This window comes from Acomys minous (assembly GCF_964271855.1).
Source record: "Acomys minous genome assembly, chromosome: 12".
Lineage (NCBI taxonomy): Eukaryota > Metazoa > Chordata > Mammalia > Rodentia > Muridae > Acomys > Acomys minous.
This window is the reverse complement of record NC_140493.1, coordinates 93,741,029-93,764,926: the sequence shown is the minus strand read 5'-3', so window position 1 is coordinate 93,764,926 and position 23,898 is coordinate 93,741,029. Positions and strand designations below refer to the sequence as shown.

The following is a 23,898-nucleotide window of genomic DNA, read 5'->3' as shown; positions in this document are numbered from 1 at the left end:
TCTGGTTGCCCTCTTCTGGCACCATGCAGGTACATGCAGGCAAAACATATACATAATAAAAAATAAATCTTTTAAAAAGGGGAGAAAGAAGAAAATCACCTCTATTCCTGTCTAGTTTGTTTTGTTTTTTTTGGTTTTCCAAGACAGGGTTTCTCTGTGTAGCCTTCTCTGTCCTGGACTCGTTTTGTAGACCAGGTTGGCCTCAAAGTCACATCAATCCACCTGCCTCTGCCTCCTAAATGCTGAGATTAAAGGTGTGAACCACCATGCCCGGCTCTGTTTTTGTTTTTTTCGAGACAGACTTTTTTCTGTGTATCCTGCCTGTCCTGGAACTCACTCTGTATACCAGGCTGGCCTCCAACTCTGAGATTTATCTGCCTCTGCTTCCCAAGTGCACCCCTACCCCCGGCCTGTCCAGTTATTAATAATAAAATAGTCCTGTTTCAGCAGGTCATGGTGGCATATGCCTATTAGTTTCAATACCTCATTATCAGAGTCAAGAGGATCTCTCCAAGTTTGAGTCCAAAATCTGGTCTACATAGTGAGCTCCAGGCCAGCCAGGGCTATATATGAGGCTCTCTACCGAAATCATCATCATCATCATCATCATCATCCCTCTACTGAAATAATAACGACTGATTTTTTAGTTACTTTGCTCAGTTTTATGTTTAGACTATAGTGACTGAATTTAATGTAGTGGTACGTGTCTGTAGACTCGGGTATTTGAGTAGCGGATGCAGGAGGATTGCTTCGCCTGGAGTTCAAGGCCAGTTTCATTGGTGGTAGTGTACAAGACCCTGTTTCAACTAAGCAATTAACATCAACTAGCTTTAAACTTGCCATGTAGCCCAGGTAAGCCTTGAACTTGTGATCCTCCCGCTTCAGCCTCAAGTAGCTGGGTTTATAGGCTCATGCCACCAGGCCTGACTACAGTAAGCATTTCTGGACTGGCAAGATGGCTTATCAGCTAAGAGCACTTGCCAGCAAGTCTGGTGACTCGTGAGTTCAATCTCTGGGATTCTCAGGGTGGAATGGAGAGGACCAACCCCTGTAAATTACCTTCTGACCTCTATGTCACATGCCCACACAGCAAGTAAATAAATAAATGTAATTGGTGGGCCACAGAGGTGTCTGAGCAAGTTGCCCTCCAGACTCCATATGCAAAATAAGTAAATGCTAAAAGGAAATCCTAATTGATGAAGACGACTGTCACTGAAATAGCTGTATTATAATTTACTCAATCTCACTGGACATGAAAGTCATTTCTAAAGCTATATTGTCGTAAGCAGAGTTGCAGCACACATCCTGTCACTAAACCTGTTTAAAAGAGTATTTATTTGTTTTTATCTTACATGTATGGCTGTTTTGCATGCATGTCTGTCTGTATACCACATGCATGACTTGTCCTGATAGAGGTCAGAAGCAGGTGTTGAATGTTAAGGAGCTTGAGTTAGAGGCAGTTTTGAGCTACCGTGTGGATACTAGGTCTTCTGGAGGAGTAGCCACCTCTTCAGGCTCATAGGTTGAGGTGGTTTTTTTAATTTTGTTTTGTTTTTGTTTGTTTGTTTGTTTGTTTTTTCAAGACAGGGTTTCTCTATGTCACCCTGGCTGTCCTAGACTCACTTTGTAGACCAGGCTGGCCTTGAACTCACAACGATCTGCTGGATTAAAGATGTGTGCCACCACGACCGGCTTAAATGCCATATTCTTTAGAGAAGTTGAAGCACCATGCTTTCACCAACAGTGCCCTCAAAACATAACTCAATGGCTGCAGAGATCGGAACCTTGAATTCAACATTTCTTGCCACTAAGTCAAACTCCTCTTCCTTACAGAAGAAACTCCAATCCTAGAGTCTGGAATCAGCCTCTTCTCTAACAGAGACCCTGAATCTGAGTCCCCTAAAGAGCCAGCGCGTGTTTGCAGCATGCCAACTCCACCCTCTGCACTGGAAACATCCTGGTGTCAAGCTGCTGGGTCTGTCAAGGGTCCAGCTGCTACTCGTGCTGTCGCATCATCAAGAGAAGGAGCCCGTGCAGAGGTATCCATGGTGGTGTCCGGCCTGACCCACAAAGAAGTAGTGAGTGTGCTCATCTCTATGGCTGGGACTTAGGCTGCTTAGCATTGGTATAAATGCCTGCAACGAAGAACCTGTAGGAAGGAATTTATTTGAGGAAATATTTATTGGCTACTAGGCACCTTTATCTTGGCTGGTGATAACTTGCTCTGTCCTTTCTGCCCTGTAGCACCCCCTCCCCTTGCTTATTAGGATTTGGTACCTTCTCAGTCCTCTGTGCCAGAGATGAGGATGGTTTCATACTCACTAGTAACATTAAGCCTGCTGAAACCATGTTTCTCTTCAAGCTGCTTATACATTTCAAGCATTCTGGGAAATTTATTTCTCTTATAGTTTACTGTTATAGTAATATACAATAACATGTCAGACCATCAGTTAGATTTACTAGTAGATACCATTGTTATTGCATACGGAGAGTAGCCAAATCATTCTGAAGGGTCTTGCTTTTTAGAGCCTTCGTAGGCTAGGCACCATCCCCATCCCACTATTGAAAAGGCAAGCTTTGCCCTGATAGAGACAGTGTATAAGTACGAGATAATAACTGTTGATATTGTCCGCTCGCAATCCCATGCTCAGGCAGCAGTTTGCAATGGAAAGTCTTACCTGCGTTTGTTTAGATCGCTCCTGGTGGACTCGCTTACACATGTAGAATTCCCATTCACTGAAACTTTTTATTCCCAATTCCTTTGTTTTGTGAGTTCAGCTTTTAGAGAGCGCTAAAGTGATCTGATCGTTTCTGCCTTGGGCGATTCTGAGCTGCAGATTAAACTACAAGTGGCTTGGGTATATGCTTTCTTTAAACAAGCAAAGAGGAAGACTTTGGGCTCTATTCAGACTTGCTGAAGTGTGTTAAATTTATGATGAAAGCCGCTGACTGTATTACACATGATTAATTCTGAAGCCCGTATTAAGATGATCTTTTCAGCAGTTGCTCCTCTAACTGAACACTGTTGTAAGGCTGGGATTTCAGCAATTAACCAGTTCAGAATTGCTAATGACTCTGGCAGAGGGCATCAGCAAAAGTTGGAGGCGAGTGCCATTAGCTTCTCTAGCCTGCTGTTTTCCCGTGCTCAGTGGCAGTATGGAGTGAGGCCGCATGGAAGGTGGCTCTCTTCCATTGCTGTACTAAGGACACATAAATATTTGCATGGGTGGTGAGAGCTAGTAAATGATGCTCTTTGGTAAACAAGCTTGTTTATCAAACAATAGCTAACAATTATGTCAACTGTGCCTGTAATGGATCTATCTGGTTAATTTCTTTTACTGCCTATTGATTTTTATTTGCTTGATAGATAATAGGTAAGGGACCCTAGATTTCCTTTGGGAAGAATGAGTTTCTTCCAATATTTTATTTTTTGCACTGACTCTACAAATATCTTCTTGGGTGCTTTGTAACTTATCAGATAAGTCTTGGTTGATAGATAGATAGATAGATAGATAGATAGATAGATAGATAGATAGATAGAGGTATATGTCTATGGCAGAACTTTCTATATAAAGCTAGCTACCAGCTGGGTGGTGGTGGCACACTCAGGAGGCAGAGGCAGGTGGATCGCTGTGAGTTCGAGGCCAGCCTGGTCTACAAAGTGAGTCTAGGACAGCCAAGGCTACACAGAGAAACCCTGTCTCGGGAAACAAAAACAAAATAAAGCTAGTCAGCACTCAGGTTATGAGAGGTAGACTAATAGAGCTATTACAGCATAGCGGGCCATCATTCTGTAAAGAAACTCAGACAGCAAGCTGTATGACCTTTGCTTGTCACTCCATGGCTTCTAGTACTACACAACTGCATTAAATGTTTTTCTCGGGCTTATACATGGTTTGGGGCTTGTTTGTTTGTTTGAGACAGGATCTTACTATGTAGCCCTGGCTAGACTAGAACTAAGTATTCAGACCAGGCTGGCCTTTAACTTATAGAGATCTGGCCCCCTCTACCTCCCCACGGGCTAGGAGTAAATGTGTATGCTACTCTGCCTGGCTGATTTATACACAGTTTTTATTAAATTGTCAAATTTGAGACTTCCAGCTATGTTATATGTTTAAAATCCTGAGTGGAGTGATCACGGTCACTCAACAGTGTTTGCCGTATAAGCCTGATAACCTGAGTTCAATCCCCAAAACACACATGAAAATGAAAAGAGAACCAACTTCGAAGTTGTCCTTTGACCGCCATGTGCACACTGAAGTAAATGCACAAATGCTCTCACACATTCAATATTTGAAAATTTTTTTTAGAGATGTGCCTTTTCTGAGAATGGAGACTCCAAATTAGAATAATTAATACTCTACGTCTTATACCAGAGATAACGGTACAACTCAATGTTTGATTTTTGTTTCAGATGATTGTGCAGAAGTTTGCTGAAAAGTACTGCTTCATTTTAACTGATCAAATTACTGAGAAGACTACGCATGTAATTATTAAAACAGGTATACTACAAAACTTTACAGACTATGTTGCATTTACCTCATAAGCCTAATGAGGAGCCATATGACTCAAGTTAGGCATCTCTAATCCAAAAGTTCAAAATCTACAACTGTTTGAATATGGATATAACTTTGCACGTGGAAAATGCCACTCTTTGTGTGACAGTTCCCACTCAAGATGTAGGCATGTGTAAATTTGCCTTCAGGGCTTGCGGGTGGAGCTTGCACTACTTCTCATGGGTCATGACCCCGTTGGGGAGGCTGAACAGTCCTTTCACAGAGGTCACCTAAGGCTATAGGAAAAACACAGATATTTATGCTTACATTAGGATTCATTACAGTTATGAAGTAGCCATGCCAATAACTTTATGGTTGGGGTCACCACATGAGGAGCTGTATTAAAGGGCCACAGCATCAGGAAAGTTGAGGCCGATGGCTCTAGGTACTGGCACTAGCCCTCAGGTTATATATATGAAACATGAATAGATTGGCTGCGGTGACTCACCTATGATCTCAACATTCTGGAGGTTGAGGCGGGAATGTCAGAAGTTTAAGGCCAGCCTAGGCTATGAAACAAGACTTTGTCTTAAAAAACAAAAAAACAAAAACAAAAAACAAATGAAGCACCATATATGCAAATTTTTGGAAATACTTTTGGACCAAGCATTTTGGTATACTAAGCCTATCTTTAAATACACCACTATGAATGAAGCCTCCCAATAGTCACTCATTACTTTATAAAGATGGCCACTTCCTTTTTAAGTTGGGTTAAATTTGGGAGTGGCGCTGAGCAGAGGCAGACAGATCGAACCTGGTCTACAAAGCAAGTCCAGGACAGCTAAGGCTACACAGAGAAACCCTGTCTCAAAAAACCAAAAAAGAAAGCCAGGCGGTGGTGTTGCACTCCTTTAATCCCAGCACTCGGGAGGCAGAGGCAGGTGGATCACTGAGTTCAAGGCCAGCTTGGTCTACAAAGTGAGACCAGGACAGTCAAGGCTACACAGAGAAACCCTGTCTCAAAAAACAAAAAAAAATTGGGAGTGGCAAAGCAAAGTGCTGGAGTACTTCCTGTGTACCTGCTTGGGTACAGAACAGAGACCAAATCACAAAGAGTAAGTAAGGCAAAGAAGAGAACAGGGTAGAAGTAAGTCTTCCCGGGACCCTGGAGACAAGCTAGCTGCATATGGTTTCCTGGCTTTAGTGTGGCTAGGCGTGTTTCAGGAAAGGAGGGTGGGAAGCTTATTTAAAACAGCCTGCACTAGTACAAGCCTGATACGTGTCACTCGGGAAGTATGGATCTAGCCTTTGATAAGTCTTCCACTGGAGTGACTTTATGTTGAGCAAAGTGCTTTTTCACAGTGGCAACTAACAAGCTTAAAGGGGTACCAGGGAAGGGTGGAGAAATGGCGCTGGCTGATCTTCTAGAGGTCTGAAGTTCAATTCCCAAACACCCACAAGGCAGCTCACAATCTGATGCCCTCTTCTGGTCTGCAGGCATACATGCAGACAAAGCACCTGTATACACAAAACAATAAATTTTGCGGGGCGGATGTCATGAAGTAGATGGGGAAAAGAAACTCAAAATAATGTAATTTGAGGGCTAGAGCAATGGCTCAGTGCCAAGAGTGCTTGCTCTTGCAGAGGACCCAGGTTTGATCCCTAGCACCCACATGGCACCTCACAACTATCCAGAACTCTAGTTCCAGGGGGTCCAGTGTGACTCAGGGTACCAGGCATGCATGTGATATACAGACATACATGTAAGCATGGCACTCATAAAATAAATCTAAAAAAATAATTAGTAAAAGTGATGTTTGGCAAAGGATAAAGAAATGAGAAGACTGAAGGGGCCAAGATATCCATCACTGAGCGTCTGAGGAATTATTGTCAAAAAACAGTCCACAGGGCTGGAGAGATAGCTCAGCGGGTTAAGAGCATTGTCTACTTTTCCAGAGGTTCTGAGTTCAATTCCCAGCAACCACATGGTGCCTCACAACCATCTACAATGAGATCTAGTGCCCTCTTCTGGTGTGCAGGCAGAACATGGTATACGCAATAAAATAAAAATCTTAAAAAAACAAAACAAAACACAGTGCACAGGGATGTAGGAGATGCAAATTATGGCTGCACCTTGCTAACAATATTGATTCTCTGCTGTGATTTTTCCTTTTCTCTGTGTGGCCTTGGCTGTCCTAGACTCGCTTTGTAGACCAGGCTGGCCTCAAACTCACAGCAATCCACCTGCCTCTGCCTGGCAAGTGTTGGTATTAAAGGTGTGCACCACCATGCCAGGCTTTCTGATGTGCTCTTAACCTCATTCTCAGATATTTCTGTCTACAGGACTCTAGGCCTCACCAAAGGGTCCAAGGCTCTTTGACTCTTTATTGTAAGACCACTAAAATCTAGGTTTCTTGTACATAAAAAGTGTGCCAGAGGACAGTGTTGATTGGACTCAGGTGCTAGAACAAGGTATGGCAAGCTAAGTGCTCTTTAAGAGAGGAATGCCACCAGGTTTAATATATTCTAAGCAATGGATTTGAATTAAAGTTGATAAAGGGTGAAAAGAAAGCTTCAAAATACAAATTAAACCCAAAGTAGCTCTTTAAATTCAAAGGCAAGACAACATTTGTTGCTTGTGAACTAAAGTCAGCTTTTATAGCATTTAAACAAAAAGCTTCAGAAATAATGAGGGATTCTGTGAGGCGGAATGGGCACTTCTGCTGCCGTGGATGGCCTGCTGTGCTTGGGATGCGGTTGAATACATTTGTCCTGTTTAAACGGTTTTTCCTCGGTTTGCTTAGTTCTTCAAAGGGGCCTTTGAAACACCAGGCAATAAACAGATTCTCCAGCTACTGCTTACTAAGAGAGCCACACAGAAAAGAGAAGAGCTGTGACAAGACTGTTTTTCCTGTCCCTCTCAGGAGTACAAGGGGCTGAGGGTCCCCCAGGTGGAAATTGCAAGGGAGAGAACTTCTGTTACATTGGCATTTCTGATTTAGGATTTTTTTTTTTTTTCAAATTTAGGACTTCAGCGCTGTTTTCTTCTCTCACATATTGCTGTCAGGTACAACAGATCTCCGTCCACATTAATCACTGCTACTGGCGTGGCTAATTAACACAGGACTCTTTAGTGGGCCTTGGCACCTCAAAGCTGAGGCCCACAGTTCCTGTGGTCTTTACATGGCACCTGCCTGTCCCAGCCTCCGAACCCCACAGCTGCTGGTCATCATCCCTGGAGGCTCACCATTCCAGACTGGTGTTGAGAGCGAGATCTGGGGCTCCAACTTCTCCAGGGCAGCACCTCCCGCTTCTGTTTTTCTCACCCTTTGGATGTTTTTCATTCTGCAGATGCTGAGTTTGTCTGTGAGCGGACGCTGAAATATTTTCTAGGAATTGCAGGAGGAAAGTGGATAGTTAGCTATTCGTGTGAGTACAAGGCCTGTGCTGGGGTGGGGGGAGGGGCTGTCATCTGCTGCTCCCTTCAGCAGCCTCAGAGCTGCATTTTACACCCAACATGTTAACACCTGAGGTTCCTGCTGCTGCTGTCTGAGCTGCCAAGGGGTTTTCAGTGGTAACACAAAACTTGCTTTGTTCAGCTACACCAGCGATCCTGAGATTTCTTTTATAACTAATAGGACCTGATCTTCTCTTAGCAGTGTTAGCGTTGAATGGGGATTTACTTAATAGTAGGCAGGAATCCATGAACAGCAGCGCTTTTTATAATGTTTAAATTAAGCATCAGCTGTCTCTAGAAGGAAATCTGCCACAAGCCTTATTAAAAGAGTCCACTCACGCAAACCGCTGCGCTCCCCACCTCCTCAGTGGGAACCTAACTGTTCTGCTCTAGGTGACTGACCTTTTCTGTATTCTCTTCAGGGGTGATCCGGTCTATCCAAGAGAGAAAACTTCTGAATGTGGTGGGTACTTGACACAAACTAGTCGGAGACACTTGCTAGGTGTTGGTGTTGCAGGCAGAGGAGTGGGGCCTGATCCCGCGTCCTTCCTTCAGGACACACGCCTTTTCCTCAGCAAGGAGGGGCTTGATGCAGAGCAGGCCCGGCTCTCTTACTCATTCTAAGTTTCCAAGAATGTCTTTTCTTTAGAGAAAGAGAAAGGAATTTACAGAATAAAGAGCCATAAGACATGGAGACTCTAAATAACAAGAGTCTGGCATTTTGGTGGTGGTGGTGGTGGTTGTTGTTGTTGTTGTTGTTGTTATTGTTTTGAGGCAGGGTTCCTCTGTGTAATAGCCCTGGCTGTCCTGGAACTCGAACTCAGCGATCCTCCTGCCTTTGCCTCCCAAGTACTGGGATTAAAAGTGTGCACCACTACTGCCCAGCTCAAGAGCCTGTCCTTTTTTGTTTGTTTGTTTTTTGTTTTTCCAGACAGGGTTTCTCTATGTATCCTTGACTGTCCTGGACAGTGATCCACCTACCTCTGTTTCCCGAGTGCTGAGATTACAGGTGTGCGCCACCATGCCCAGGTTTTTTGGTTGTTTTTTTTTTTTTTAATCAGAACCCCCCCCCCCCCCAATTTGTGCTTGCCTCTGAGGCTCTGGGTTTGCTTGCTAGCACCTCCTAAATGTGTGTTGCGCAAGCTTGTGATCCTGGGCACTGAGACAGTGTGGAGGCGCAGGATTAGAAATCTCTTCATCGTTCAGTTACATAGAGTTCAAAGCCAGCATAAGCTACATGAGACTCGTCTCAGAAAAAAGCTAATAGCTGACATGTCTATTTATAAGTTACCTTCCTTCCAAGAAGTCCTGTTTGTTTGGTTTTTTGTTTGGTTTTTTGTTTTTTATGATGCTAAGAACAGTGAGAGGTAAATAAGGTAAGCATGTAGGAGGAAGAGTAAGTTTAGAACAGCCAAGGGCTGGAGATGACAATAGAACACACAAAACAAAATTAGTGAAATCTGTTTAAAACTATCAGACACTACCCAATATATTCACCATTATGACGCTTTTGTTGATTTAGATTTCATTTTGAGACCATTTACTGGGAGTCTACTAAGTGTCAGTTACTAGGAATGCCACAGTAAACAAAAATGGCAAGGCCCCTATTCTGGAATGTTGTGTGCCCTAGTCAGGGGAGATGCACTATAAACAAATGAGTTTACTATCCCAATAAATGCTGTGGTGATGGACAACCCACTAGCCACTGGCTGGAGTCAAGGGTTCCCTGCTTCAGTTACGGAGGCCAGGCAAAGTCTTTGTGAAAAGACGGAGCTGGAACCTAAATAACAAGAAAGAATTGTCTCTGGGGAAAGTAGAGAACAATTCTTGTAGGTAGGAACAGAAAGCATAAAGATCTGGATGTGGGAGTGGGTTTGGCTTGTTAAAGAAGAATAAGACATTGAGGTTGAAGGGAACTGGTGAGTTATGAGGGGGGCGTAGATGAGAAGGGAGAGACAAGGACCAGGCAGGTAAGATTTGGTTGAGCCACAGTAGGGATTTGAGTTTTATTCTTAGGGTGACTGGAAGAGTGGAGATAGCCCGTTTGGGGGTTTGTTCAATTTCTTGCTTTGTGTCGGGGAAGGTGTGTGCCTTGGCACGTGTGTGGAGGTCAGAGGACAGTTTGCGGTTCTCCCCCTACCATGTGGAGGCTGGGGATCAAACTCAGATTTCTTTTTGTCTTTTCTTTTTTTGTTGTTGTTTTTTGGCTTTCGTTTTTTGGTTGATTGTTTGTTTTTCAAAACAGGATTTCTCTGTAGCCTTGGCTGTCCTGGACTGGCTTTGTAGACCAGGCTGGCCTCAAACTCACCTGCCTCTGCCACCCGAGTGCTAGGAATAAAGGCGTGTGCCACCGTGCCTGGCTTTTTCTTTTTTTCTTAAACTCAGATTTCTTAAATTGTGTGTGTGTGTGTGTGTGTGTGTGTGTGAGAGAGAGAGAGAGAGAGAGAGAGAGAGAGAGAGAGAGAGAGAGGCTGCTTTGTAGCATCTCATGCCTTTATATGGCATCTGGGGGAAAGGCTTGGATTGTCAGGCTTCATGGCAAGCACCTTTACCTACTGAGCCATCTCACCGGTCCCATTTTATCATTTTGACTTCATTAACTATACATCTCGACAGAACTCTGAGAAGCCCTAATTTCTTCAGATAACAGTATACAATTGATTTAAATGAGCATGAATCCTCCAGTTACCCTCATAACAGCATACTGTTAGCAGCTTAATCTAAATGCTAAGTGGATGTTTTGAGAAGATACAAATGTTAGAAATTAAAAGACATTTTTTAAAAATCCAAGCCCCAGTGAGATGAAAGCCAATTGGTAATTTCAACAAAAATTTTCTTTGGGGCTGTTGGGGTAACTTAGGTAAAGGCACTGGCTGCCGATCCTGACAGCCCAAACCAAGACCTCAGGACCCACATGGTAGGTGGAGAGAGCCATCCAGCCATAGCAAGTTGTCCTTCCATGTCTGGCCTGCATGTATGTCTGTGCAAGGGTGTCTGATCCTCTGGACCTGGAGTTACACACCGTTGTGAGCCGCCATGTGAGTGCCGGGAATTGAACCCAGGTCCTCACAGAGCAGCCAGTGGCTAAGAGCACTTGCTATTCTTCCAATGTCTTATTGCAGCAGCCTCAGGGATTCTCACAGCTATCTGTAGCTCCAATTCCAGGCCTTCTGACCCCTGAGTACCAGGCATGCATATACATGCGTGTAGGCAAAACACTCATCTATAAAATTAAAAGTAAGAATGAGGTTTGTTTGTTTGTTTTATTTTATTTTAAAGACAGTGTTGCACTATGTAGCTCTGGCTGTCCTGAAACTCACTATGTAGACCCGGCTGGTCTCTCTGCCATCCAAGCACTGGGATAAAAGGTGTATACTACTATGTCCAGCTGAGATGTGAATTTTTAATCCAGCTGTTAATTATTTCAAGTTCCAACATCTCCCTCTGAACTCTGGCATCAACTGCTCTGGCCCGTGGACTTCCTCATCCTCTGGCATAGAGCTATGAAGCATCAGTGTGGTGTGGCCACAGCCTCTCCAGCCATCTCACTGCAACCTTGCCAGGCACATTCTTTCTCTGACCTCAATGCTCTACTCTGCAGTAGGATGGCCCTGCACACCTGGCATGTCAGTTGCCGGAACAAGCAGGCAGCAGTTTTTGTGGATTTTTATACCTGGTTGCAGTGCCCATGGAGGCCTGTGTCAGAGCCCCTTTGGAACTGGAGTAACAGGTGGTTGTGAGCAGCCAGGCGTGAGAATTAGAAAGCAAACTCTGCAAGATGTTAACTGCTCAATGCTTAGCTCTCCCTCCCTGCTGACCATAGACTTTTGTTTGGTTTCAGCACGAGTTTGAAGTCAGAGGAGATGTTGTGACTGGAAGAAACCACCAAGGTCCAAAGCGATCCAGAGAATCCCAGGAAAAGGTAAGCTCCCTCTTACGTGTGATGAAAGCCCCAGCCGAGCGCTCTACAACTCTGCAGCCAGGCGCTATGATAAGGTTGGGCTTCATCAGCGCACTGGCTGGACAACAGAGACAGGTTTTTTCCCTTCTCACCCAACAAGGCCAGCAAGTATTGCTTCTGCCCCATAAGTAAGAGAACATAGAGCTGAGAGTAGCAGTTGTAATTCTGAGTTCCCGTCCAGTGGTGACAGGGCGTGTATTTCAAAGATGTGCGTCTAGACCTTTCGTGCTTGCTTCACTATGCAACATAGTAAGTGCTGTGAGCCAGGTGCACATGGTGCAACCTGTGGACACAGAAGGAAGTGATTCATAATCAGCAGCTTCACCACGCTGTGATGTGTGTAATATTGTTACCTATATTGTAGATGTGAGAATATACCTCATCTCTTACATGTGAAAAAATTGAGGTTCGGGTAGCTTAAGTCCGCCGGGTCACTGGGCTAGTGAGTGATGGAAGAAGTTGAAGCCAGACGCTCGCTGCAGTCTATACTCCTAAGTGTCAAGGCTTTCAAGTCATGGGTGACTTGACAGCAGTCAGCCGACTGTCCCAGCAACTTTGCAAGTAAGCCCAACACTCAGTGGCTTCCCACCATCCATCCCCCTTGCAGGAGGAAGTCTTTGCAAGATCTCCTACCTGCCTGGCAGGCCTGAGCCACCTGCTTTCTCGGGTTACTGGATAAATGCTTGTGTTCCCGGGCGGCAGTTCTTCTTTTACAAGCGTGCACCAGCAGGTGTTTCCGAACATTCCCATACGGAGCGCCTTCTGTTCCTTTATAGAAACTTGAGAGGAAACTGGTAAAGGTGGTCTTTCTCACACAACTGCTTTGGACAGGATCACAAATCATGCCTGGAGTTCTGAGCCCTTGGGATCAGCCCCTCCTCTCTCTGGGAGCCTAGCAAATAACCAGATGCCGAGATAGCTGCTCACCTACTTCTGCTCAAGAAGTTCTCTATGAGCCAGCCAGTTGGGTTTTTTGGGAGGGGAGAGTTTGGTTTTTCAAGACAAGTTTTCTCTGTGTAACAGCCCTGGCTGTCCTAGAACTCTTTGTAGACCAGGCTGGCCTCGAACTCACAGATCCGCCTCTCTCTCCTGGGATTAAAGGTGTGCGCCAACTTGGCCATTTGTTCTTATCCACCTAGGAGCCTTGCAGGGTTAGCACCTTGTCCCTTCCTCAAAACCCATTAGGATTTCTTTTACATTCAGAATATTAGTGATGGAAGCTGGTAGGGCCAAGTAGTGACATTCAGAAGATACTGAAATATCAACTGCACTGTTTCCACAAAAAAAAAAAAATGTGTTTGTGGGAGTGAAGCTTCAGGTTCCTTATCTCATCACTAGCATTCTCATCAGTAAGTGTCAGCCTGGATATGAAAGTTCCTAATGTTTTATACTTCTCAAGGCAGCATTCAGCTCCAACTGGCTGCCTGGAGGGAGCTTGTAGCATTTATGAGCATCTAGGCCCTGTCAGCACATCGGGGATCCATTATATTCATACAGATAGGGAGAGCAGAGGTGGGGGCTGTCATTTCCAACAATGACTGATCTGCCCGAAGCCCTCATTCTCTGCCTGCAGAGTGGGGTGGAGCCATTTCCAGTAGAGCCATCTGTGTTTTCAGACCTTTGATTTTTTTTCTGTCTCAGCCTCTACATCTAGGTTTAAGTCAAGTGCCTGTAATCCCAGCGCTCTGGGAGAAATGGTGTACCTGCCAGGCATGGTGGCCCGCCCCTTTAATCCCAGCATTTAGGAGGCAGAGGCAGGTGGATCTCTGTGAGTTCAAGGCCAGCCTGTTATACAAAGCAAGTCCAGGACAGCAAGGCTACACAGAGAAACCCTGTCTGGGATGGGGCGGGGGCGGAAGGAAGCAATGATGTACCAATCTGAGTAAACATCTGACTTCAGCCAGTAGCTTTGAGTTCCTGCCATTAGACATAAAGACAGACCGGGTGCGTTGTTTGTTTGTGTTTAGCTTGATTTCCTCATCTCTGACAAGGCGTAAAATCACTTCGCAAGGGTCACCAAGCATGAGCCTGGACCCTTGAGTGACTACAGGGGGCCAGAGAGCTGAGTCAAAGGTTAAGAGCACTTGCTGCTCTTTCAGACGACCCTCACTCCTAGTGTCCACACTGGGTAGCTCATAACTGTCAATAACATCAGCACCAGGGAATCCGACACCTGGCCTCCACCAGCCCTTGGACATATATGGCATGTACATACAAATAATTTTTTTAAAGACTGACTAAAATTTAGATCAATTATCTATACAATTCAGCAAAATCTGAAATCAGGTTAGGATATTGAGCTGATTATCTTTGGAAAGGAGCCAAAGAAATTCTCCAGTGGTAAAGAAAGGTTCTTCCATTTAAAGGGGTGGGGTCTAATTCTTATAAAAACTGTGTTCTGGGCATGGTGGTGCATTCCTGTTATCAGCAGCATTTGTGAGGTGGAAATGGGAGGATCCAGAAATTCAAGGCCAGCCTACTTTAGAAGCTTAGGGCCACCTCGCCTATGTAAGCTCTTGTTTCACAAAAAGGAGAAACTCTGGAGATGTAGCTCATCGATGAGTGCTTGCTGCTCATTCAGAAGACCTAGCTTTGATTCCCAGCAACTCAGAACTGCCAGGCGCCCCAGCTGCAGAGGAGCTGATGCCTCTTCTGGCCTCCTTAGACACACACTTATAACTGTTTCTCTCCATCCCATCATTCACTCTCTTCTCTTTGCAGCTCTTCACAGGCCTAAATGTCTATTGTTGTGAGCCCTTCACCAACATGCCCAAAGGTAAGAGCCTGGGAGGGCTGCAGGCCTTTCTTACATAGCAGTAGTATAGATAGGGTCGGCCTAAATGGAAGTTCCTCAGATGTTCCAGAGGTGTTTTGTTGCTCTACCATTCTCCCAACGGATGAGCACTTAAAAGTCCTGTGACAAAAGGAAGGCATGAGACCAGCGAAGGAGCTAGGATTTAAGGTGCCCTTCTGTGCTTGTGTAGACAGAGCTGTTACTGCTCATTTGGCCTAAGGAAGGTTGGGGAGAAAAACTAGTAAGAACAACCTGCTATGGCAGCACATGCCTTTGTTGCTGTAGTTGTCTGTTTGGTTTTTGTTTGAAAAGATCTCCTAAGTAGACCAGGCTGGCCTCAAACTCAGAATCCACCGCCTCTTTGCTACCATGCCCTGCCTGAGAACTATTGGTTTTTTATTTTTATTTTTCTGCATGTATGTACGTGTACCACTTGTGTACTAGGAACCCACAGAGGTCAGAAGGAGTCAGATATCCTAGAACTGGTGTTACATATGGATGTGAGCCACCATGTGGGTGCTCAGAACAGAACCCAGGACCTCTCAGAGACCTGTCAGTGCTCTTAACCACTGAGCCATCTCTCCAGTCTTCAGCACTTTGAGTTTGAGGCCAGCCAGGGCTACATGGTGAAAAATGCATCTGAAAACCAATCAAACCAAAAGCTGGGCGTGGCGGCACACTAGTTTAATCCAGCATTCAGGAGGCAGAGGCAGGCGGATCGCTGTGAGTTTGAGGCCAGCCTGGTCTACAAAAGGAGTCCCTGTCAATGCAAGACGGCTATGGGTTCTGCTCTTGCATGTCAGAGGCCCTCGTCCGTGTATAGACATGCTTAGTTCTTTTCACAATGAAGGTTCCCCAGCTTTTTATCTGCTTCTCTCCAACTCCAGGGACTGGAGTCCCGTGACTTAGGAGAGCGAGGCCTAGGGGGAGCAGTGGTTCTCAGCCTTCCTGATGTTGCAACCCTTTAATACTCATGCTGTGGGACAGCAAGCCATAAAATCATTTCATTGCTTCTCACTAGCTGTAACTTTAGTGCCGTGTTGTTAGGAGTCATAATATAAACACCCAGTGTGCGGGATATCTGATATATGCCCCACAGGTTGGGGGCTCTATCTTAGCATCTGGCCATAAGCAGGTGAGTGGGAGCAGGGAGCCTGACAGCGTGACTTTGCTTCCTTCTGTACTGGTTATTGATCGGATCTTTAGAAATGTCCTAGTGCCACTCAATTTCTCTGGTTTTAGACTTTAATATCGTGGAAGCCAGGGATCTAGTTGGGAAGGGGTTAGGTTAGCAGCCTCATGCGGGCAGGCAGGAGCGCCTCTACCGTTCCTAGGAACGAGCACATGCCCCTTCCTTCCAGCACAGTGTGAGCACGCTTTGAGCACATCCAAAAGCCTAGGGTACTCAGTGCTGCTGCTTCTTAGGCCCAACCTCTTCTGAGATTCACTCTCTAAACATGAGGATTCTAAGAGCTCAGTGTGTGACCTCTCCTAATGACATACTGGGACTCTGGCCAGGGTGGCAATGTATTTTTACCCCCCTACCAAATAAAGGATCTTCCCGTTTTTTTCACATTTAGAATAATTACCATCAAGAATGGTGCTCTCTCCATGGCCGTGCTTATCAGTCAGCAACAACAAACTAGGATGCAGGAGCAAAGAAAGAGGTGTTTCTCACGTAGTCTCTAGCAATTTAGCCAATTATTGGAAATCTGATCCTCTGAGTGCGTTCCCTTATCTACCACGTGGCCTCATGGAGACTAAGAACCAAGCAGGCAGCAGAACCTGGAGGCCAGGCCGACTTAGACACCATACTAATTTAGGATCTATCCTTTAAAACAGCCTGCTCACTGAGGTTTGCTCTGGGAAAGACTGTAGAGGGCACGGGGCGAAGACGTGGGTCGCTATGGTGACTTTACCCCTGTGCTCTGTAGATGAGCTGGAGAGGATGCTGCAGTTGTGTGGGGCTTCTGTGGTGAAGGAGCTTCCATCAGTCGCCAGCAGCCCAGTGAGTATTTGGGGCCTTTTGTGGGGGTGGTTTGGTTTTTGTTTTTTCCAGACAGGGTTTCTTTGTGTAGCCTTGGCTGTCCTGAACTCACTTTGTAGACCGAGCTGGCCTTGAACTCACAGCGATCAACCTGCCTCTGCCTCCCTGAGTGCTGGGCTTACGTGCATGCACCTGGCTTTTTTTTTTTTTAATGTCTATGGATGTTTTGTCTGCATGTACATCTGCACAGCAGAGAACGGCATCAGATGGTTCTGAGCTGCCGTGTGGGTGCTGGGATTGGACTTGGGAGGGGCAATGAGTGCTCCTAACCACTGAGCCATCTGCAGCCCCAGGAGCCTGGAGCCTTCTTAAGGGGAGGGAAATGCTCTCCTTCCATTAAGCAAGTCCGTAAAGTAGCACCAGGGCTGTGTCAGAAGACCCTTCTGTGAGGGGAGGGTGAGGACTTGGGCACTGTAAGCATCAATGCACTGAGGGAAGCCTTTTCTGGACCTTTCTCCTATGTGAAAGTGGTGACGTGACTTTGCCAAAAGCACTGCTTTAACACACTAAATGCTTTTTCCTTCCTGGAGATGCAGGGTGCTCATCCAATTGTGATCGTACAGCCAAGTGCCTGGACAGAAGACAGTGGCTGCCCTGGTAAAGTATCTCCATGCGCTGGGCACTTAAGCCATCTGGGTCCTGTTGGGTGGGTTTGATTTACTACTAGTTAGTTACATGGTGCTTGCTTGACTAATACAATTCTCAGTGGCTTTTTTTTTTTCTTTCTTTCTTTTTTGGGTTTTCAAGACAGGGTTTCTCTGTGTATCCTTGGCTGTCCTAGACACTCTTTCTAGACCAGGCTGGCCTTGAACTCACAGCGATCTGCCTGCCTCTGCCTCCCAGATGCTGGGATTAAAGGTATGCACCACCACGCCCTGCTTTTTGTGGATTTTTCTTTTGTTTTGGGAGTGGTTTATTTTGGCTTTTCAAGACAGGGTTTCACAGTGCATCCTTGGCTGTCCTGGAATTCATTCTGTAGACCAGACTGGGCTCAAACTCAAGAGATCTGTCTCTGCCTCCAGAGTGCTGGGATCAAAGGTGTGCATCACCACCGCCCAGCTTTCAGCCTATTTTTAATGTTTGCATGAACGAACAACTAAAATGCCTATTAGACAATCTGTGTGTGTACTTTTTAGTACATATGTGTAGCGGTTGATGGATAACTGGAAAAAGCTGACCCTTCATCGCCGTGTGGATCCTAGACTCACTGAGATCCGTCAGACTCTACACCAAGTGCCTTTCCTCACAGAGCCAGCTTTCTTATGTTTTGTTCTGTATTATAAAAATAACATGCGGGTCCAGCTGGGGCAGTACACACTTTTGCAGGCTGAGGCTGGCTAGTACCAGTAATCACTCCTGGCTTCTGAAAGGCTCTGTGTCCTCCTAATGTGATGCTTGCCAGCACCAGTTTGGCTCCTACCCGATTAGCCCTCAGAACTTTGAGTGGGTTGGTTAGGGTCTGGTCTGGACAACTGACCTGACACTGACCTCTGCCTGTGTTCTGTCTGTAGAGATCGGGCAGCTGTGTGCCGCACACCTGGTGATGTGGGACTGGGTGTTGGACAGCATATCCGTCTACCGTTGTCGGAATCTGGATGCCTACCTGGTGCAGAATGTCGCCCGTGGCCATGACTGTAGCGAGTCACAAGACCCCAAGGATTAGTGTAACAAAAGGTCTTTCCATGCCCAGAGAGCATCTCTCCCTCTACTGCCTTATTTACATAGGTCTGGAGGAAAGCAGCTCCTACCTCTGTGAGGGCCCCTTAAAGGGTTTCTAATTAAGTCTCCCTTTGAAATCTATCTTGAGCAAAAAAAGTGTTTCATCCGAGAAGAACTAAGACTATTTAAATCCCACCAATTGAGCAAGATGCTGACTCATTATTTGTTCTTGGAGAGACAGTCAGTGGCTTGGCTAGTCTGAGCTGGGCATTCTGGTACTAATCACAGCTCTTGGTGGCAAAGGACAGGAGTGTCATGAGTTCAAGGCCAGCCTGGGTTATATAAGACCCTGACTCAAGCAAATAGCTGGTGGTCCTAATTTGTTTCTTATAAAATCTCATGTTCATAAAGGCCACGAGTCAAACCCTTCAAGGAGATTGCTTGAGGTCTGTGATTTAACTTAAAATCAGTGTTCCGGGCCAGAGGGATGGCTCAGCTGTTAAAAGGCTAGGCTCAGAACCAAAGTCAGTGTTCCTCAAGTCTCCAAGTTCAAGACCCAGCACCAAACAACACCCAACTCCCTTCCCTGACCAAACCCAGAGTCGAGCTTGCACAGGTCTGGGATGTTAGAGGACACTGAGGAAGTTCAGAGGCGCATAATGTATTCCATGTAAATGTGAAGTTTTTCAAGGAGGTGTCCGGGAGAGCCTTCTAATTCTCCATAACTGATGAGCAAATGTTTGCTGTAGTTGCTCTAAGTAACCCATTCCTCTTAAAATATAAGATCTCTGATATGAATATTTCATGTCTATAAATGATGGATTCCACCAGGAAAGGGGCTCTTGCTTTCTTTGAAGTAATTTTTCCCTTTCGCTTCCTATTGCTGAACCATACTACTTCATAAATAATTTTGCTTGCTAAAGGATGAGAACATATTTTTCACGAACTCATTATCTTGGACTGTTTATAGCTGTTGGAGTAGGTCGTCCCTGCTCCCCACCCACCCCCAGTGCACAAGGGCAGTGGAGACCTGATTGTACAAAGTATGTAAATATTGTGCTGTTAATACTGCAAATAAACTGAGTAACAAACACTAAGAATGGCTGTTTGGGGGCCTAGCAAGATGGCTCAATGGGTAAGGTGCCTGCCACCACAGCTGACAGCCGGAGTTCAGCCCCTGGGACCAACACGGTGTAAAGAGAACTACTCCAAGTTGTCTTCTGACGTCCACACATGTGCCATGGCCTGTGTATGCTCGTACATGTTAGGCAGCGGTGGCACACACCTTTAACCCGCTGGGTTTAGTTCCCAGCACACATGCAAGCATGTAGGCAAGCACTCATGGAATAAACTAAACAGTTCTTAGAAACCCACCTGCAACCAGGTATGGTGGCGCATGCCTTTAGTCCCAGCACTTGCTAGGCAGATGTACTCAGATCTCTGAGTTCAAGGCTTGCCTGTTTTACAAAGCAAGTTCTAGGACAGCCTGGGTTATGCAAAGAAATCCTGTCTCCCTGTCCTTTTCTGTTTGTTTGTTTGGGGTTTTGGTTGGTTGGTTGGTTTTGTTTGGTTTTTCGAGACAGGGTCTCTCTGTGTAGCCTTGGCCGTCCTGGACTCACTTTGTAGACCAGGCTGGCCTCAAACTTACAGCGATCCGCCTACCTCTGCCTCCCAAGTGCTGGGATTAAAGGCGTGCACCACCATGCCCGGCTCTCCTGTAACTCTTTGTAGACCAGGCTGGCCTCCAACTCAAAGAGATCCGCCTGCTTCTACCTCCCAGGTGCTGGGATTAAAAGCATGTGCCATCTTGCCTGGCTTCCCTGTCTTAAGAAAAAAAGAAAGAGACTCACCTGCAGACTTGCCAAAAAAGCTTTCTCACTGTACCTCAGCTTCCTCATCTACAAAATGAAGCTAAGCCCTGGCAACACTGAGACAGCATAAAGAACCTTTTTTTTTTTCCTATTGCTTTCATAACAAAATGTCACAAATTTAGCGGCTTACAATAACATCTATAATTTCACAGTTGGAACCGGAAGGCAATGGTGTGACTGGCATATTCAAGACCCAGGGAGCCCATGTGGTTACTTTCTTTCAGGTGTCATGGAATCAAGAGCAAGGTGGCAGTGAGCCTCTTGTCTGCCGTAGGGCTAAGCCTGCTTTAAATTCCTTCAAGTTAGCCAGGCATTGGTGGCCCAGACCTTTAATCCCAACATCCAAGAGGCAGGTGGACCTCTGAGTTCCAGGCCAGCCTGGTCTATAGAACAAGTTCCAGGACAGTCAGGGCTACACATAGAAACCCTGTCTTGGGGAGAAAAATTAACTCAAGTTAAGCCAGGCTGGGTGGCATACAGCTTTAATACCAGCACCGAGGCCAAGGTAGGAAGATCTCTGTATAAAGCAAGCCTGGTCTGCACTGGGAGCTTGAGGTCAGCCAAAGCTACATAGCAAGTCCCTGTCTGAAATAAGTAAATAAACAGATAACTTCATGTTGACTGAGTTGTTCCTTGTGTTTGGGACCGAGATCTCTGTCGTGCCTGGTTGCTGGCCAGTGGTCATTCTGCTAAGGCTGACCGTGTTCTGCCTCTATGGTCTTCATCTTCAAAGTTGTTTCTCTGCTTCCGGCTGCTCTGTATCCCTAACCCTTACCAGACTTTTGTAGGGAGTCATGCAATTATGTTGCGCCCACTGGACAATCTATGATATTCTCCGTGGTGTTGTTTGGGAGGGGGCAGTTAGAGACAGGGTTTCTCTGTGTGGCCCTGGCTGTTCTGGAATGTTCTGTAGACCAGGCTGGACTCGAACTCAGAGATCCGCCTGCCTCTGCCTCCCGAGTGCTGGGATTAAAGGCGTGCGCCACCAAAAGCCTGCTGTATTCTCCTGTTTTGAGGCCCATCATGTTGGTTGCAAATCCCTTCACTGTGCTATCTGGATTAGCGTTGGGTTGAATAGAGACAACTGTGGAGGGCAGGGAGGGTCTTGTGTAGCCCAGGCTAGCCTGGAACTTACTGCATTGACAGGCTTGCCCCTGCCTCCTGAGTGCTAGGATTACAGCAGCATGCTGCCAAGACCCACCCGTACCTTGTTCCTTAATCCTTATACTATTCAGAGAATAAAATCTCCTTCAGGACAAAAGATGAGCTTATCACACTTCAGTAATACTGGGACACAGTGGATAGAAAAATGTAACAAACAGCAGTTACTCTATCTCAGTCTTCATCACAGCCTAGGAAATGAAGTGAGCATTTCATCACTTTAGTTGAAAGATGAAAACAAGTTTCATATAAGGTTTCCCATAGCTGTCAAATGACTGTGAGGAAACCTGGGCCTGCCTTCCAGCCCATCCTTCGTCCACCTGTATCAGTTGTGACCCCAGGAAAGAAAGTTTAGGTTTTAGATTTTTTTTTTTAAGCTTCTTTTATTGGCCGACCAGGCAAGAGGCTCACATGTGGGGCGTGGCTATTATTCCTGCAGCTTCTGGTTGTTTGGTCTTTTTGTTGTTTGCAAAACAGGGTTTCTCGCCGGGCGTGGTGGGGCACGCCTTTAATCCCAGCACTTGAGAGGCAGAGGCAGGCGGATCGCTGTGAGTTCGAGGCCAACCTGGTCTACAAAGTGAGTCCAGGGCAGCCAAGGCTATCCTTGACTCTCTTAATAGATCAGGCTGGCCTCTAACTCACAACGATCCACCTGCCTCTGCCTCCCAAGTGCTGGGATAAAAGATGTGTGCCGCCAAGCTGGGCTCTGATTGTTTTTTTCAATTGCTACAAAATACTGGTTCAAGCCAGACATGGTGGCACGTGTCTTTAATCCCCAGCACCCAGGAGGCAGAGGCAGGTGCATCTCTGTTAGTTCAAGGTCAGCCTGGTCTACAAAGGGAGTATAGGACAGCCAAGACTGTTACCCAGAGAAACCCTATCAGGGAGAGAGTTCTATCTTATGGAGTAAATCTTGTTCCTTGACCTCTGACTAAGTGATACCTTCCCGCTTGCCCACCCTGCCCTCTCTAGGCAGAGCAGCACTTGGAAACTGGCTCCTATATTGCCTGTTTATCTCATTCTGCAAAGAAGCTGGGAAGGGAAGGGGATTACCAGGCAGGCCTAGGGAGGGGCTTAGAGACAAGCTCTGGCTGCTTATCTCCTTCCGAAAAAATGCAACCAGAATCCACAAAGTATCCGCACAAAAACATGCCAGAGGAAAAGAAAGGAATCAGTGTTGGACGGTTGGAGCGGAAGGAGTTGAAATGCCCAGAATGTATCCTGTGAAGGCTGCTGGGAGCAGATAAGAACTGCCTCCCAAACAGGCTGCACAGGAAAGGCCAGCATGAGGGGGACTGCAGATGTGCCCAAGGAACCTGAACGGAAGGGGGCCTGCTGCCCAACAAATGTAGGGCTTACTCACTGATGGTTTAAACTGGCTGAACTCCAGGGCCTCTGCACCCTGCTTCGGAGATGCCCAGTGCCTGCAAAACAGCCCAAATCTGCTAAAACAAAGGAACATTAAAGAGATGGGTCTGGCAGAGGAAACATTAAAGAGAACTGGAAACAGCTAGTTTCTACAAAGACCGTGGCTTGTGGAATCTAGAAGCTAGTCCTCACCTAGCAAGGCGGGGGACATCTATTTCTTAACACTTAGGAAACTGAGGCAAGAGGTAAGCTGGGAGTGGTAGATAGCTCACACATAAACACTTAGGAGGCTCAGACAGAAGAGAACGGTCTGTATTCCAGGTCAGTCGGAGCTATGGAGACCCTGTCACCAAAAAAAGAAAAGAAAAAGCTGGAGAAATCATTCAGCAGATAAACACGTTTGCATCCCAGCCGGGCGACCTGAATTTGGTCCCCAGAACCCACAGGGTAGAGACACCTGATTCAAACAAGTTATCTTCTGGTCATCGCCCTACAGCCCACTTGTGTGCACATACAGACACAAAACAAAGAAAATGTAATACTAGTTTGAAAGACATCAAGAAGCTGATCCTGGATGAAAACCTAGATCACCGTGTCCCTAAGGGCACAAGCTTTGAATGCCTGGCTTCAGAGACCAAATTGATATGACAACATGTATCTCAATATTGTGCTCTCAAACATGTCTGCCCTCGATCTAGACCTTGAGGTAGAGTACCCGCATCACCTAAGAAATTAGGCAGCAGATCCCTGGACCCACTGCACCAGCAGCTGTAGCAGGAAGGGCCACGAAATGACAGGGATGCCCACAACAGACTCAGCCTAAAAAACGTAAGCTGAAGCCAGGTGTGGTAGTGTACACCTTTAATTCCAACAGAGGCAGAGACAAGCAGATCAAGGCCAGCTTGAGTTCAAGGCCAGCCTGGTCTACAAAGCAGCTCCAGGACAGCCAAGGCTACACAGAGAGGCCCTGTCTCAAAAAAAAAAAAAAAGACAAGCTGAGATGAAGGAAATAGGATCCTATAAAATGTTGCCTGTATCTCCTCTGTCTCAGAGAGAGAGAAAGAAATATACGTCTAGCCGGGCA

General features: G+C 46.0%; 1 protein-coding gene across 8 annotated transcripts in view; it reads left to right on the top strand.

The window, feature by feature from the left end:
• The window catches only part of BRCA1 (BRCA1 DNA repair associated), a 69,078-nt gene extending 49,564 nt beyond the window's left edge, over positions 1 to 19,514 (top strand). For 4 of the 8 annotated variants that reach the window (XM_084751353.1, XM_084751351.1, XM_084751358.1 and 1 more), the window contains 9 exons: positions 1,834 to 2,078; positions 4,415 to 4,502; positions 7,848 to 7,925; positions 8,376 to 8,416; positions 11,795 to 11,875; positions 14,636 to 14,690; positions 16,643 to 16,717; positions 17,284 to 17,352; positions 18,267 to 19,514. In XM_084751353.1, the coding sequence (XP_084607479.1) occupies positions 1,834 to 2,078; positions 4,415 to 4,502; positions 7,848 to 7,925; positions 8,376 to 8,416; positions 11,795 to 11,875; positions 14,636 to 14,690; positions 16,643 to 16,717; positions 17,284 to 17,352; positions 18,267 to 18,418 (884 nt within the window). In that variant the 3' untranslated portion in view covers positions 18,419 to 19,514. Of the gene's footprint in view, positions 1 to 1,833; positions 2,079 to 4,414; positions 4,503 to 7,847; positions 7,926 to 8,375; positions 8,417 to 11,794; positions 11,876 to 14,635; positions 14,691 to 15,807; positions 15,844 to 16,642; positions 16,720 to 17,283; positions 17,353 to 18,266 lie in introns of those variants that run through there. The other 4 variants (XM_084751355.1, XM_084751354.1, XM_084751352.1 and 1 more) reach the window with 4 other exon arrangements.
• Positions 19,515 to 23,898: the final 4,384 nt, after the last annotated feature.